At 40.5% G+C, this 17,852-nt stretch overlaps 1 protein-coding gene and 1 pseudogene across 6 annotated transcripts in view; one reads left to right on the top strand and one right to left on the bottom strand.

Annotated features, from left to right (window-relative positions):
* Window positions 1-17,852, bottom strand: part of DPY19L4 (dpy-19 like 4) — an 83,391-nt gene that overhangs the window by 4,537 nt on the left and 61,002 nt on the right. For all 6 annotated transcript variants that reach the window (XM_032760069.2, XM_032760070.2, XM_032760071.2 and 3 more), the window contains 5 exons: window positions 11,553-11,673; window positions 8,912-8,968; window positions 8,160-8,242; window positions 5,533-5,665; window positions 1,266-1,424 (listed from right to left, as the gene is read on the bottom strand). In XM_032760069.2, coding sequence (XP_032615960.1) covers window positions 1,266-1,424; window positions 5,533-5,665; window positions 8,160-8,242; window positions 8,912-8,968; window positions 11,553-11,673 — 553 coding nt within the window. The remainder of the gene's footprint in view (window positions 1-1,265; window positions 1,425-5,532; window positions 5,666-8,159; window positions 8,243-8,911; window positions 8,969-11,552; window positions 11,674-17,852) is intronic.
* Window positions 1,877-1,967, top strand: LOC116814055 (U2 spliceosomal RNA; annotated as a pseudogene).

Below are 17,852 nucleotides of genomic sequence, written 5' to 3'. Positions count from 1 at the left end.
TTCACTGAATGATATTCACTAAGATAGCTTAGTTAGCTTGAAGGAGTTTTTATAAAAAAATTAAGTAATATTTTAATGGCTATGAAAGATGTCAGATAGCCAACTTTAAAAGGATGGATTAGCTTAAGTCCATGCCAGGCATGACATGAAAGGAGAAGTAAGCTGATCTTCAAAACAGCAGAAAAGTGGGTACCAGAGCAGAACAGAAAGACTCCAGAGAGCAGATAGCAAGACAGCACCAATTACTGAAACTGTACCCGAGGCTTCATAAAATTCCATTTTTGTCACCAGTAAACCAAAGATCACAGCCACTAAGTACCAACAGAGAAATTCAAAATACATGCACCATAAAACAGAATAAGTTTATATTACAAGATTAAGGGGTCATGAGGAAAAGATAGGTAGAAATCACAAAAACTAATTTCTTACCTCCAAACTGATCTTGGATAAGACAAAGAGCTATGATTGTTTAGGAAAAGACAGAAAAAATCTTGGCTGCAACCTGAATAGTATATCTACTACCACTTACAATGACTTACTAAACTTTTCCTATGATCCCTCACTCCCAGCTTTCTCAGGAGTCAAGAATCCACTCCAGCTAGCATTAAGTCTCAGATATACAAACTGCCTTCATTGGAAGGCCATGGGGGCTGGGGGAAAGACACAAATACACACACGCGCGCGCGCGGTCAGTCTTCGGTCTTCTTATGGAAAACACAGCTAGGTAAAATAGCTGAAATCAATATAGAAATTAAGATACAGCTAAGTCCTAACAACTGACATGGCTTTTAATATACTCGTTTTTGTGGATAATAGGGACTCAATGTACAGGCACTGTGTTAATTTAGTATGCAATTTTTCTAGATATGAATCAAATTACAAGAAATTTCTCAACATAAGAATATAACAAGGTGACCAGTTGCTCTTTAGATTATTATAATAAAATAAAATCATCATTCAAATCAAATTATGCCATCTTTTGTTTATGAATGATGAAACCTGAATAAGTACAGGCAATGAATAAGGAATTCCGGTATTGGTAATATCATTATTATTTTTTATTATTTTTGCAAAAATGCCCAGATTTTCTTTTGTATGTTGAAAAAATACTTCAAACTACTTTTAAGAAGCTTTCCCCATTATTACATAACTCAATTATATTCTTAGTTAAGTTCCAAAAATAAAGTTTAAAGATTACAAGTTTAAATAAAGTCATTTTTCTAAAAAAGAAATATATATATATAACTTTCCAAATGGTTACTTACATGGCCATTTGCAATGTCTAATAAATCTTTAACCCTACAGCCTCTCATGGGTCCCACCTCATTGCAGATAGCATCCTCTACAATTAGGTAATTAGCTTTGTAAGATGTCAGTATTTTATAAATATCCTCAGCAGATCGCTTTGAATAGATTTGGTAGATCTGAAAGAATATAATTAAAATAAAATCTAAAGTACATTTAAAACTTCAGTAAATTGAAACTATACATCAAGCATCTACTGTGTTCTAAGTACTGAGTATTATACATGAAAAATATATTTATTTTTATAAATATAAATATTCATCTATATATCAAAACTCATGTTTGGATTATGTGGTGCTTTTTACTATAATTTTTCTGAACTTATTAGATAATAAGCTCTGGATCTTATTAGATAAAGCTTTTCAGTCTTTCTGAAATGTTAATATTGGATCAACTCTTGATATCCTTCAAAAAGTAGTAAAACCACAAATATTAGGCCCATAGTATCATATACTATTTGTCCTGAAAATACTGAGATTTGAAATCTAGAATGAATAAGATTCCAATCTATTTGCAGAATATCCAGTAGCTGCCTCCTACCTGTCACCATAGCTGCCTATCTAGTACCTTCATCGCTTCTCGGCCTTTTGGCTAAGATCAAGTGTAGTATCTAGTACCTTCAGTTCCCATGTCCACTGACATGCTAGGAATACCCACCTTCAACATTCTGTGGCACACAGAATGCCAATACATCAAGAGGAAGTGTCTCCCTCATTTCACTACACTAAATACGTTTCAGTGGGAATGGTTCTATCCTATCCATCCTATACCTATTGATAGTTATTTATAATTTTATTTATTTTTAAGTGTTAAGAAACTGAAACATACTACTGGGGCATTAAAAAAAAAAAAAAACACTTCTATGCGATTGTAATAACTTACTGATAGCCTAGAGCAGAGTTTCTCAACCTTGGCACTATTCACATTTTAGGCCAGATCATTCTTTGTTGGGACACGAGGGCAGATGTTCTCTGCAATGTAGATCAGCATTCCTGGTCTCTACCTACAAGATGCTCGTAGAATCCCTCTTCCTGTTATGACATGGTGACAAAAGAATGTCTCCAGACACTGCCAAATGTCCCCTCGGAGAACAATTCTCCCAGGTTAAGAATCACTGGCCCAGGGGATTATATAAGGATTAGCCATATATTACGAATTAGAGACTCTGTCTAATTTAAATGATATGGTCAGCCAGGCGTGGTGTCTCACGCCTGTAATCCCAGCACTTTGGGAGACCCAGGCAGGCGGATCACTTGAGATCAGGAGTTTGAGGCCAGCCTGGCCAACATGGCAAAACCCCATCTCTACTAAAAATACAAAAATTAGCTGGGCGCCGTGGCATGCACCAGTAGTCCCAGCTACTCGGGAGTCTGAGGCAGGAGAATCGCTTAAACCTGGGAGATGGAGGTTGCAGTGAGCCGAGATCACGCCACTGCACTCCAGCCTTTACGAAATTCTCTAAAATTGAAAAACAGAATATTGGGAACTCAGGTTCAGTTCATCATTGCTTTCAGATATGAAGTTACTTACCATTTAAATCCATACCATACCAGAGTGAGACTCTATCTCAAAAAAATAAATTAATTAAAAATAAAAATAAATAAATAAATGGCCGGGCATGGTAGCTCACTCCTGTAATCCTAGCACTTTGGGAGGGTGGGTAGGTGGATTGCCTGAGCTCAGGAGTTCAAGACCAGCCTGGGCAACATGGTGAAACCCTGTCTCTACTAACATAAAAAATTAGCCAGGCATGGTGTTGTGCGCCTGTAGTCCCAGCTACTCGGGAGGTTGAGGCAGGAGAACTGTTGAACCTAGGAGGCAGAGGCTGCAGTGAGCTGAGATTGTGCCACTGCACTCCAGCCTGAGCGAGACTCATCAACAACAACAACAAAAAAAATTAAAATTAAAAAATAAATAAACGATATGGTCTCATTTATGGAGTTCAGTTTGGATTTTAGCTTAACAACAAATTTACTCAATACCTGCTATGTACTACATACCATACAGAAAGACAAAGGTTTCAAAAACCATGGTTACTATTCTCATAGACAAGTTACATAAAACTTAAAACTCTAAAATGTTTAAATTAGAACCTAAGTAGAACTCTGACCTAATTACAAGTAATTCTGAAATTCCATATTAGAAAAAGAACAACCAAAAGAAAACAAAGTCACAGAGTTTGTTTTAAATCCACAAAAAATAAAATTCAGGAATATGCTGTCTATATTCTGCCTAAGCAACTCTATCTTTTGGAGGTGCAGCAAATACTCATCAGAGATGGCTGCTGTCTCTCAAGGAAATCATTCTCAGGTAGATCTCCCCATCTCTGATCTCTCCCCTGCCTGCTTCAATCTGTTCTTTCCGCCATGACCATAATTAACTCCCCAAAGCAGATCTAATCATTCCACTGCCAGGTTTACTAAAAGTCATGTCTCTTAACTGCCTCAAGGATAAGTCTAAATTTTTCAGCATGACATTCCAGGTCTATCAGAATTCGGCCTCATTTTCTTTCCTACTTTCAAGACTATACAAATTCCTTGGCTCATGTTACTTTTTCAGCCTGGAATTGTATATATTTCTTTTCCAAACAAGTTTCTAATCATCTTTCAAAGCCCAGATCGAGCGACTGCCTTTTATGACAACTTCTTAGATTTTTGTAGGCAGAATTGTTTGATTGTTCCTGCTTTTTTGCTCCTCTTTGTACTTGTGTTGTGTCTATGTATATGTGTATGCATGCAACAACCACTTAATAGTACAGAATAATAACATAATAGCAAACTTTAAAATTTTACTGTGTTTCAGGCATTGTACATTATCTCATTTAATTCTCACAAGTAGGAGGTGAGAACTATTATTCTCACCTAATCTCCAGATTTGGTAACTCGCTTAAGGTCACGAAGCTAATACACAGCAGAGCTAGCATTTGGGTTCAGGTACTCAAATTTCTGAGTCTGCATTCTTAATTTCTATATTACTGTATTTCTTCCTTAACTTAGAATATGCTTAAAAACTGTATGAAATTATCTAAAATTGAAAAACAGAATATTGGGAACTCGGGTTCAGTTGATCATTGCTTTCAGATATGAAGTTACCATTTAAATCCATACCAAACATTCAAAATAAGACATTATCTAAACTATAATTAATTAGATACCATTCTAATGTTATACTGAGTCAGTAACTGCCCATTTATTAAAAAATAAATTAGTGTTTTATAAGCAACAATAGAACTTTAGCTGAGAAAGACAAAATGTAATACCAAGATATTAATTGACAGCCTTCTTTTAAAAATTTGATTGAGGGCTGGGCACGGTGGCTCACGCCTGTATTCCCAGCACTTTGGGAAGCCAAGGCAGGTGGATCACCTGAGGTCAGGAGTTCACCACCAGCCTGACCAACATGGTGAAACCCTGTCTCTACTAAAAAATACAAAAATTAACTGGTCATGGTGACCGGTGCCTGTAATCCCAGCTACTCGGGAGACTGAGGCAGAAGAATCACTTGAACCTGGGAGGTGGAGGTTGCAGTGAGCCGAGATCGCACCATTGCACTCCAGCCTGGGTGACAGAGCAAGACTCTGTCTCAAAAAAATAAATAAATAAAATAAAAAATAAAATAAAAATTTGATTGAGAACAATATTTTAAAAAGAACGTTAGCCGGCTGTGGTGGCTGGTGCCTGTAATTCCAGCTACTCAGGAGGCAGAGGCAGGAGAATTGCTTGAACCCAGGAAGCGGAGGTTGCAGTGAGCCGAGATTGCGCCACTGTACTCCAGCCTGGGTGAATTAAAAAAATGTTAGCTGGCTGTGGTGGTGAGTGCCTATAATCCTAGCTACTCAGGAGGCTGAAGCAGGAGAATCGCTTGGAGGCAGGAGAATCGCTTGAACCCAGGAAGCGGAGGTTGCAGTGAGCTGAGTTTGCACAACTGTATTCCAGCCTGGGTAAAATATTACACATTAGGTCCCTTGATACTTTGTGGAAAATTAAGTATTTTTCCTAGAAACATATCAATATTGTTCATAAAACAAAGAACTTAATATTTTAATTTTGGGTCTCCTCTTGGTTAACTGTATTATTAATTATACAGGTTTTTTAAAACGGAAGTTAATTAACTCTTCTAAAATTGTTTGGACTTTCCTAGCTACCTAGAAGCATATGTATACTGCAGACTATGCTAAAATACAAAGTGCTGGAAAGAGATCCAAATGTAGAATTTAAAATGTCTTACATTTTCATTTCTCTTGAGAAGATCATCATCATTGTAAAGAGGCAAACTTGTCACCATCCATCCAGTGCATAATTTAATTGCACCCATTAACTGTGGACTCCCTGCAAACACAGCTGCAACTGGAGCTTGCCTTCTGCAAAGAACCATAAAGATTTGCACACTGAAAAGGCAAGTATACTATTTAGATCACTGATCTATATCAACTCTGAAATACCAGACAACTTACAATGTTTACACATTTAAATTTCAATGCCAGTTTTCATTTCATTTATTGATTCATTCAAAAAAATTGGGCACCTAACTATGCAACAGACACTTCTGCTGAAGATACAGAACTTTTCTAAAAAGGAGGAGCAGGGGGAAGACATTAAGAAGTAAACATACATATTGGGTGGTAATAATATGATTAAAAATAATGCAGAGTAAGGGGATAGTAACAAGAATATATTATTTTAGATAAGGTGGCTACTTCAGTGATGATACTGTGAATTGTCAACTCCATCTTTTGCAAATTAACCACCTACAACCCAACTTCTTCCAAATCCACCTCTCCTTCTGCTCCTTCTCTGTCTTTACCCATGTGTCTGTCTCCAGGCAGAACATATAGGACTTCTCCACTCTGAATCATTATCCCAAGTCCCAGACAGATGCTACTTGCAAAGTGGAAAACCTACAAGCAGGTCCCAAAGGGCTGTTCTAATACATTCACTTATTTATTCACTGTCTGAATTTAACATTAAGCACCCACCTCTATGTGCTAGGGACAGTGCCAGGCTATTGAAATAAAGAGATGGCATATATGGCCACTGTTCTCAATAGTGAGGAAACAGATATAAAACACAGTAATTGTACCCAGCAACATAAATATTCAGTAGGTAATTGTTTGGGCCTTTGCTGTCTTTGAAAATACTGTGGTAAATCATACAGAGATGTAACTTCCTCTTTTGTTAATGACAACACAAGGCAGTGTTCAACAATAGAAAACAGAATTTACAAAAAGTATTAATGGGCAATAGTTAAGGGTGATCTAAAGAAAACTATTTTTATAAAATAGAAGATACGTTATAGTCACAAGACATTATAATAAAATCTATTCTTGTTTCTACATACCTATTCTATAAACCAATTTTAAATTTCTAGAAACACTTTTTGTCTTTTTTCCCATATTTTTCTGGTCTTTTTTGATAGTATTTCATCACTTTTTCATGTTTTCTTATCTTCTTTTATGTCTTTAATAAATTTCAATGTAGTTATTTCATAGTCTCCATCCATGGAATAGACTGGTTACAAAAATGGCCACAATAATTCCTCTCCCTATGGTCATGGTCTTGGAGGGAATGCTAGTATTAATCATGTGACTTGCTTTGGCCAATAGGACAATAGTAAGCACCATGTAAGCAGTGACTTAAAACATGCTTGACATTGAGAATTGCCCTCTCTTGCTGCTCTTGGGAATTCTACAACTACCACCTTGTAAACAAGTTAACCTGCTAGATGATGAGAGACAGAGGGCCAAATCAATTTGATCCCCTCAGCTGACACATAGCCAACCCTAGACTATCTAGTCCCAGTGGAGCTGGCCCAGACCAAAACAATCCTCCCCAGCACCCTAACCCTACTAATTCTCAAGACGGTGTGGAATAACAAATGTTTATTGTTTGTAAGCCACTAAGTTTTGTGGCATTCTGTTATGTAGCAAACCGTAAATGACATAAATTTTGTTATCAGAAATAGCTAGAGGTCTAATTCTGCTGTTTATCACAAGCTGCGTTGAACTGTTTATGTGTTTTATAATTTCAGAGCTTACCTTTATGAAACTTTACTTATGGAATCCTGTATAACATGGGTTGAGGATGTGTCACCCATTCCAGACCAACCCCAAACCACTTTTAATGCTAATTTCTTAATTTGGAATTTCTTAGATTAGACAAGCATAATTTCAAATTACACTAGCCAAGTATAATTTCAAACTATAAAACCACATGAATTCAGATCCATTGCCATAAATTGAGAGGGCAGAATTTTTTTGACCAAGAGATGAATGCAAGAGAGATCTGCTTTTGCATCTTCTTTCTCTACCCCTTGGTATCTTGCTATTCCATCCTTTCACTGACTAGGTATTTTGCTCTTCTATCCTTTCACTGCCAGTGTAGCCTTTTGAGGGTCCCTGAGTTACATATGTGTGAGTTGGGGGGTTCTCAATTCCAATCCCCTGCTTCCATAGGCCTAAGACCACATCTCCTGTCCTGTGTGGGCATTAAAATCTAAAACCCCTGGTTATCAAAACTAATAATCCACTGACAAGTCACCTCCAACACAGGGCAAAATAAGCATCTTCTTGAGTATCTAAATAAAAGGATATCTCTTCTTTTTTATCCCATATTTCTAAGTGTTTGACAATGGCAGTTTCAAATCTCATACCGACCAATGCTATATTTTCAAGCCCATGGAGATGAGCGGAAAATTAGAATCACTAAGTCCAACCAAAACCTAAATATCCCTAAAACTCCTGAGTTTTATGAAAAAATTTGGAGAAGTATTAATTTATTATTTCCCGTGAATTCATTAGACAGCATGCAGTGATTAATTAACAGCTTAATAATAGTCTTGGGCACTTCAATCCTTACTTTATCCAGGTCATAAGTTCCACTGTATCTGGGTCATAGAATTCCTGTAGTTCCATTAGTTCTGTCATTAATCTGGGAAAAAACTAAAATGCAAAAAAAAAAAAAAAAAAATCCCCAAAAGACGTATGTCAGTAATTAGAAAGTTTAAAACTGTTCCACAGTATTTCAAAAGACTAACAGACTAACTTAAGGCAAATGATACTGCAACACCGTTCGCGTGGAAAAAATGTCATGATGGATCTCTTTGCCTTCCTTCAATGGCCTGCTTATTTTTCTCAATCCAAATCATCTATTTTATGGTTAATTCACTGTTTTGACTCAATAAATAATGTTATCATTACCAAACAATAATAAATTGATCATCTTTCAGGCACACACATATTAAATAAATAACTAAATTTTCAGGTCCAATGATTTGCAGAATTTATATCTATTCACAGATGATAAAGTTTTGGAGTTACCAAAATGTGTTTTAATATTAATTCCTATTTACTCAGCAATTTCCTTTGCCAATTATAAACTGAATTAACACTAGCATTAGACTGCAGAAAATGGCATCAGGTGGCATTCTAGAAATGTTTTAGCTCTTCTGCAACGTTCCTAATAACAAAAAAAATTAAGCATTACTAAGAATATTACATTTTATTTTGTGAGGATAGTGTCTCAACATGTTTCCTACCCACACATATAAATTTATCACTACCTTTGTAGTTAAAGTACATTTTATTAATATAAAAATCTAATTTTTTTACCTCTTTCCATAAGCTGAGACCTATTATAGTAGGCACAGCCATGCTCAGAATAAGAGCCTAAAATATTAAAACAAAAAGGATTACAGATAAATACATTGCAGAATACACGTTAGAGGTAATGGACACTGACTCTATGACCAATTATACATCTCTACAGTTATACAAATTTCCAAAAAAATGAAGTCAACATAGAACCTAGTTCACAGAATGAGATGGGTGAAAACTAATGACTTTCAAAGATATTAAGCTGGAAGTAAAGTGAGACATAAACATTTACTATAAAAATTTAAAGCAGAACATTAAAAAGGTAATGCTCATAATAACATTTCAAATGGCAAGTGGATATTTGAAAAATTTGCCAGAAATTTATGTTATACAGATCTTACAAAGGATAGTACACTACTACATGAAAATCTAACAACAAAAAAACAATGAATTAACACAAGAAAAATAGCTAATATACATCAGTATACTAGTCTGTTAAAATAAGAATACATAAACTCTCCTCAAAATAAGACTGGCAAAATACAACATGAGTATTATTAAAGATAATATATCATTGTCCTGCTATAATAAAACCTGCTCTGCCTACTGTCCCATGTCTTTTAGTGACCGTGTGATCCAGTCATACCAACCAGAAACCCAGGAAACATCTAAGATATCTCCCTCTTCCTCATTTCCCCATACTTAATAAGCAGTGAGGCTTACTGATCTTCTAACTACTTTTTTCATTCCAATCTGGCATACTATTAATCAAATGGGCTTTGGAGTCAGAAAAACCTAGGCGTGGCTGGGTGCGGTAGCTCACACCTATAATTCCAGAACTTGGGGGCCGAGGTGGGAGGATTACTTGAGTCCAGGAGTTTGAGACCAGCCTGGGCAACATAGTGAGACCCTGTCTCTACAAAAAAAAAAAGTTTTAATTAGCTGGGCATGGTGGCATGTGCCTGAAGTCCCAGCTATTCAGGAGGATGAGGCAGGAGGATTGCTTAAGCCCAGGAGTTTAAGGCTAAAGTGAACTATGACAGTGCCACTGCACTCCAGCCTGGGAGACACAGTGAGACTCTGTCTCAAAAAGAAAAAAAAAAAAAAGAGAAAAGAAAATCCTGGGTGTGAATCATGATTTCCATACTTACAAACTTGGTAATCTCAAGCAAGTTATTTAAACAATTAAAGCCTTGGTTTTTTTTTTATCTATAAAACAGAGAAAATCTAGGATTAAATAGCATGTGAAATGCTTCAAACAGTACCTGACATAGTGAACATTCAATAAATTGAAGCTTCAATTACTTCTATCCACTCTGGCCTCCTCTGTGACTGAAGTCTGTTGCCTGTAGGACTATCCTTCACAGAATTGTAAGAGTGAGCAAATAGAAAATTAAGTCTGACTCTCTCACTTTCCATGAGACATACACATCCCAATTCCTTCCCACTGCTGACAGCATGAGAGCCAGCTCCGCAGCATGACACCCAGGGACCCCATGGCCTCACCTTCCTCCACTTCTCCAGTCTCATTTCTTGACCACCCCTACCTATCTCACACTTTACGTGCCAAGAAAACTAAATATATTGTGCTTTTTTCCCAGTCCCTTTGATTACATCATGTTCTTTGCCTACCTCTGTGTCTATTCCTTCTACCATGAATATCCTTTCTTTCTCCTTCATTTGCCTAATAACTAAATATATTTCCAATTTCAGATTGGAAAGCCTTGAGTCCCTAAAAAAAAAAAAAAGAAAAGAAAAAAAAGAAAAACAGAATTAAGTAGCCCTTCCCTATGTTCTAATAGCACCCTATGAAAACTTCTTTTTGTTTTTTAGGAGGCAGGACAGGGAGAGAAGGAAGAGCTGGCAGGTTGAAGAAAGTGGAAGCGGAGGGAGCAGGGGACAGAGGGCCGAATTCTTACTATCTGTTTTTACGCCCAGAGACTATAATCCACTTGATGAAATTAACTACGCTATAATTATCTTTGTATCCCAAGCACATAGCAGGCAGAATGTAATGTTCCATTCACATAGAAAATATACCATAGTTCTAAATCAAACCAAGAAATATATCATAAAAATTAATTCTTGATGACCTCTCACATTACTGATTCACGTACATTTTTATCTTTTATTTTTTAAGTTGTATGCATTGAAATGCATTACTTTGATAATCAGAATTTTTTTTTTTTTTTTTTTTTTTGAGACAAAGTCTTGCTCTGTTGCCCAGGCTGGAGTGCAGTGGTGTGATTTTGGCTCACTGCAATCTCTGCCTCCTGGGTTCAAGCAATTCTCAATTCTCAGCCTCTCGAGTAGCTGAGACTACAGGCATGCGCCACCATGCCCAGCTAATTTTTTTTTGTATTTTAAGTAGAGACAGGGTTTTACTATGTTGGCTAGGCTGGTCTCGAACTCCTGGCCTCAAGTGATCCACCCACTTCAGCCTCCCAAAGCACTTGGATTATAAGCGTGAGCCACTGCGTCCTGCCCAGAAATTATTTTTAAAAATGTTTTGCATAGGATCTGTTTTTCTACCTGTAAGTCATCATGTAATTTACTCATGCTATTTCAATTGTATTCAATGTAGTTTCCATTTATTAGCATTTGATTTTATATAATTAGAAGAGAAACAAATACTTAACGCAAAATAATGACTCACCAACAATATTGGGTGTACAGTTCTTAATCGAAGCCACTTGAAAAGTGTCATCCAAAGTTCGGGGGAACATACACCAAATGCTGCTAACATGCACACATAAGGAATCCAGATGTACTTCAAGCTAGAAAACACAAATGGAGTCATACATGAGACAACCTGTGAACATCATTATTATCTAATTTCTCTTCTCTGAGCTCTTTCCTACTACTCACGAAAATACCAAAATGTTAAGGGACAGTGAAAAAGCTTAGCCTCTAATTTTCAGCAACAGATTGTTATCCAGTTTTTAAAAAATCAAGCAGATATGTGGGCTAGCAAATTAGGATAAAATTAAAGCATTAATACTGATGAGGATGCAGGAAAACTGTATTCTTGGAGAGAATATAAGCTATGAGAGCTTTTTCAGAAGGCAATTTGGTGGACTGGGAGTGATGGCTTATGCCTGTAATCCCAGCACTTTGGGAGGCTGAGATGGGTGGATCACTTGAGGCCAGGAGTTTGGGACCAGCCTGGGCAACACAGTGAAACCCCGTCTCTACCAAAACTACAAAAATTAGCCAGGCATGGTGACACATGCCTGTGGTCCCAGCTACTTGGGAGGCTGAGGCAGGAGGATCACCTAAGCCTGGGAGGCAGAGGTTGCAGTGAGCTGAGATCGTACCACTGTACTCCAGCCTGGGTGAAAAGTGAGACTCTGTCTTAAAAAAACAAAACAAAACAAAACAAAACAAAAAACTCTAAGATAGGCAATGCGATTTCTAGTAATGTAGCCTAAAAATATATTAGCATAAGAGTATAAAGATAGACATACAAGGGTTTTTTTGTTTTTTTTTTTTAAGCGGAGTCTTACCGTTGCCCAGGCTAGAGTACAGTGGTTGTGATCTTGGCTCACTGCAACCCCCGCCTTCTGGGTTCAAGTGATTCTCCTGCCTCAGCCTCCCAAGTAGCTGGGATTACAGGCACATGCCACCACGCCAAGCTAATTTCTGCATTTTTAGTAGAGACCAGGTTTCACTGTGTTGGGCAGGCTGGTCTCAAATTCCTGACCTCAAGCGATCTGCCCGCCTTGGCCTCCCAAAGTGCTGGGATTCCAGGCATGAGCCAGCTCACCTGGCCACACGCAAGAGTTTTAACTATAGCATTTTGTTTTACTACCAAGAAAATTGGAAAAACAACAACAACAACAACAACAAAAACTTCTGTTCTTCAACAGGTATTGATTAAATAAATTATTATAAAAAATAAAAAAGCAAAATGCAAAACTTCATGTGCAATGTTACCCTAATTTTTGCTTTTTTTTTTTTTTTAATGTAGATATATGGCACAAGCAAAAATAACACCTGGGGCTGGGCGTAGTGGCTCACACCTGTAATCCCAGGACTTTGGGAGGCTGAGAGGGACAGATCACTTGAGGTCAGCAGTTTGAGACCAGCCTGGCCAACATGGTGAAACCTCGTCTCTACTAAAAATACAAAAATCTGGCCATGTGTGGTGGCTCTCGCCTGTAATCCCAGCAAATTGGGAGGCCGAGGTGGTGGATCACCTGAGGTCAGGAGTTTCAGACCAGCCTGGGCAACGTGGGGAAACCCCGTCTCTACTAAAAATACAAAAAATTCGCCGGGCGTGGTGGCGGGCGCCTGTAGTCCCAGCTACTCGGGAGGCTGAGGCAGGAGAATGGCATGAATCCGGGTGGCGGAGCTTGCAGTGAGCCAAGATTGGGCCACTGCACTCCAGCCTGGGCAACACAGCAAGACTCCATCTCAAAAAAAAAATAAAAAAAGAAAGATTTAAAAATTGAACTCTTAAATTAAAAAGATTAAAAATCTAGGTGTACAGAAAAAATTAACTTGTATCATTAGAAGAAAATACATTACTTTATGTTGTAGATTTTAAAGAAAACAAAAGGAGCCCATCTCCGTAGGAGATGCTAACTGCTAAAAATGGAAAAGGAAAAGTTTAGAAAAATTAATAGATATCAGTGCTTAGTATAGATTATCAAGAAAAAAAATAACATTTCAAGGGACAACTTTTGTAATAAGAACAACCAGACCCTTCTATGATATATTCCCTGGTGTCAAACTTGGAAGAGACTGGAAGAATCTGGGCCTAGAGTATAAATGTTAACTTCTGTGGTTTTATAAAACAGCAAAGCCATGGAATGGAGAAAATAAAGAAATATCCAGGCTGGGTACAGTGGCACATGCCTGTCATCCCAACACTTTGGGAGGCCAAGACAGTAGGATCATTTGAAGCCAGATGTTCACGACTAGCCTGGGCAACACAATTAGACCCTGTCTCTACAAAAGAATTTCTTTTTTTAATTTTTAAAAATTAAGAGGCTGGGTGCAGTGGCTCACACCTGTAATCCCAGCACTTTGGGAGGCTGAGGCAGGTGGAACACCTGAGATCAGGAGTTCAAGACCAGCCTGGCCAACATGGTGAAACCCTATCTCTAATAAAAATACAAAATTTAGCCAGGCGTGGTGGCACATGCCTGTGATCCCAGCTACTCTAGAGGCTGAGGCAGGAGAATAGCTTGAACCTGGGAGGTGGAGGTTACAGTGAGTCAAGATGGCGCCACTGTACTCCAGCCTGGGCAAGAGAACAGGACCCTGTCTCAAAAAAAAAAAAAAAAAAAAAGGAAAGCTCTGCTCTTGTTTGCAGCTGATCTAGGGGCACAATGGTTTTGGCACACACAAAAAAACTGGAATACATGCAGTTTTTTTCACAATATGCATTTTTCACGAACTTTTTGAAGACCCCTTGTATCCACAGTGAAATATTTTTTAGCCTTGAAAAAGAAGAAAATCCTGTCATCTTACAACATAGATGAAATTTGATGAAGTGGCATTAAGTGAAATAAGCCAGTCCACAAAAAGATAAACACTATAGGATTCCGCGGTGGGCCGGGTGCTGTGGCTCACGCCTGTAATCCCAGCACTTTGGGAGGCCGAGACGGGCGGATCACGAGGTCAGGAGATCGAGACCATCCTGGCTAACACGGTGAAACCCCGTCTCTACTAAAAATACAAAAAATTAGCCGGGCGCGGCGGCAGGCGCCTGTAGTCCCAGCTACTCGGGAGGCTGAGGCAGGAGAATGGCGTGAACCCGGGAGGCGGAGCTTGCAGTGAGCCGAGATCGCGCCACTGCACTCCAGCCTGGGGGAAAGAGCGAGACTCCGCCTCAAAAAAAAAAAAAAAAAAAAGGATTCCGCTTACATGAGGTATCTAAAGTAAACAAATTCATAGAAATGGAAAATAAAGGCTGGGCACGGTGGCTCATGGCTGTAATCCCAGCACTTTGGGAGGCCGAGGCGGGCAGATCACCTGAGGTTGGGAGTTTGAGTCCAGCCTGACCAACGTGGAGAAACCCCATCTTTACTAAAAACACAAAATTAGCTGGGCATGGTGGCGCATGCCTGTAATCCCAGCTACTCAGGAGGCTGAGGCAGGAGAATCGCTTGAATCCAGGAGGTGGAGGTTGCGGTGAAGATCACAGCACCGCACTCAAGCCTGGGCAACAAGGTGAAACTCCGTCTCAAAAAAAAAAAAAAAAGAAGTGGAAAGTAAAATGGTGATTATTAGAGGTTGAGGGTGGGAAAAAAAAGAGAGTTGTTCATTGATATACAGTTTTAAATTTACAAGATGAAAACGTTCTGCAGATCTGTTGTACAACAATGTGTGAATATACTAAACACTGCTGAATTGTATACTTAAAAAACATTAAGATGGTAGATTTTATGTTATGTACTTTTTTATCATAATTAAAAAAAAAACTTAAATGTAGCTGGGCACAGGGGCTCACGCCTATAATCCCAACACTTTGGGAGGTTGAGGTGGGAGGATGGCTTGAGCCCAGGAGTTCAAGACCAGCCTGGGCAACATGGTGAGACCTCATCTCTACAAAAACTTTAAAAAATATTAGCCAGGCATGGTGACACCAGCCTGTGGTCCCAGCTAGTTGGAAGGATATCATGGGAGCATTGCTTGAGCCTGGGAGTTCGAGGGCACAGTGAGCTGTGATGGCACCACTGCACTCCAGTCTGGGTGACAGAACGAGACCCTGTCTTTTTTTTTTTTTTTTTTTAACTAAAGACACGGCCTCACTCTGTCACCCAGACTGGAGTGCAATGGCATGATCATGGCTCACTGTGGCCTTGAACTGCCAGGCTGAAGCAATCCATCCACCTCAGCCTCCATAGTGGCTGGGACCACAGACGCATGCCACCATGCCTAGCTGTTTTTTTTTTTTTGTAGAGATGGGGTCTCGCCATGTTGCCCAGGTTGGTTTCAAACTCCTGGGCTCAAGTGATGATCTGCCTCCGTCTCCCAAATTGCTGGGATTATAGGCATAAGCCACCACACCCAGCCTGTCTCTCAAAAACACAAAAACAAGGCCAGGCGCAGTGGCTCATGCCTGTAATCCTAGCACTTTGGGAGGCTGAGTCAGGCGGATCACCTGAGGTCAAGAGTTCAAGACCAGCCTGACCAACATGAAGAAACCCCATCTCTACTCAAAAAACAAAATCAGCCGGGCGTGGTGGCGCATGCCTGTAATCCCAGCTACTTGGGAGGCTGAGGCAGGAGAATCGCTTGAACTGGGAGGCAGAGATTGCAGTGAGCCGAGATCGCGCCACTACTCTCCAGCCTGGGCGACAAAGACTCTCTCAAAAAACAAAAACAAAAAACAAAAACTTAAATATAATAATCTCCAATGCTATTAAACATTCAGTTTGTACACAAGTAACCTAATTGAAGAATTTAAAGCTCCAAACTTCTAAAGATGGTAACATTTTCTTCTTTCATCTATTAAAGAAAGATGCTCCTATATGAATTACAACTTAAGAATAATTAACTTTAATATGCAAAGGGTTTCATATATTGCCTTTTTTTTTTTTTTGATATGGAGTCTCACCCTGTCGCCCAGGTTGGAGTGCAGTGGCACAATCTTGGCTCACTGCAATCTCCGCCTCCCGGGTTCAAGCGATTCTCCTGCCTTAGCCTCTCAAGTAGCTGGGATTACAGGTGCCTGCCATCACACCCAGCTAATTTTTTTGTATCTTTAATAGAGACGGGGTTTCACCATGTTGGCCAGGCTGGTTTCAAACTCCTGATCTCAACTGATCTGCTCGCCTCGGGCCCCCAAAATGCTAGGATTACAGGCATGAGCCACCATGCCTGACCTCATATATTGCCTTTTATGAAATTTATTCCCATGTATCTTATTTACTGTGCAGTAAAGGATTAACCTTGCCTAAAAAGAGATTTGGCCTTTGCCCTCAACTCCTAGGAGGTAACCTCTTGCCTGATAAGAGCATCTTCATTCCCTTCCTTCCTTCCTTCCTTCCTTCCTTCCTTCCTTCCTTCCTTCCTTCCTTCCTTCCTTCCTTCCTTCCTCCCTCCCTCCCTCCCTTCCTTCCTTTCTTTCTTTTCCCTCTGTGGCCCGGGCAGCAATCTCCTCGTCTCGCTGCTGCCCCGCGGACTGCCTGGGACTGCCGGCGCGCGCCACGGCTGCCTGTTTTTTCTCCTTTGCCTGCCGGCGCGCGTTCGCCATCTTGGCCACGCTAGTCGCCAGCTCCTGACCCCGAACGCTCTGCCCGCCTCGGCCTCCCAGGGTGCTGGGACTACAGACGGAGTCTCGCTCACCCGGTGCTCGGTGTTGCCCGGGCTGGAGTGTGGTGGCGTGGTCTGGGCTCGCGGCAGCCTCCGCCTCCCAGCCGCCTGCCTTGGCCTACCAGGGTGCTGGGATTGCAGCCCCTGCCCGGCCGCCGCCCCGTCTGGGAGGTAGGGAGTGTCTCTGCCCGGCCGCCCCTCTGCCTGGCCTCCCCATCTGGGAAGTGAGGAGCGCTTCTGCCCGACCACCCATCGACTGGGAAGTGAGGAGCGCCTCTGCCCGGCCACCCCGTCTGGGAAGAAGTGAGGAGCCCCTCTGCCCGGCCGCCCCGTCTGGGAAGTGAGGAGCGCCTCTGCCTGGCCACCCATTGTCTGAGAAGTGAGGAGCGCCTCTGCCCGGCTGCCCCGTCTGGGAAGTGAGGAGCGCCTCTGCCCGGCCACCCATCGTCTGGGAAGTGAAGAGCACCTCTGCCCGGCCGCCCATCGTCTGGGAAGGGAGGAGCGCCTCTGCCCGGCCGCCCCATCTCGGAAGTGAGGAGCGCCTCTGCCCAACCACACACCGTCTGGGAAGTGAGGAGCGCCTCTGCCCGACCACCCACCGTCTGGGAGGTGAGGAGCGCCTCTGCCCGACCACCCACCGTCTGGGAGGTGAGGAGCGCCTCTGCCCGACCACCCACCGTCTGGGAGG

Source organism: Hylobates moloch, unplaced genomic scaffold (genome assembly GCF_009828535.3).
Source record: "Hylobates moloch isolate HMO894 unplaced genomic scaffold, HMol_V3 SCAFFOLD_9, whole genome shotgun sequence".
NCBI lineage: Eukaryota > Metazoa > Chordata > Mammalia > Primates > Hylobatidae > Hylobates > Hylobates moloch.
Note: the sequence above shows the minus strand (reverse complement) of the source record. Positions and strands in the feature narration are given on the sequence as shown.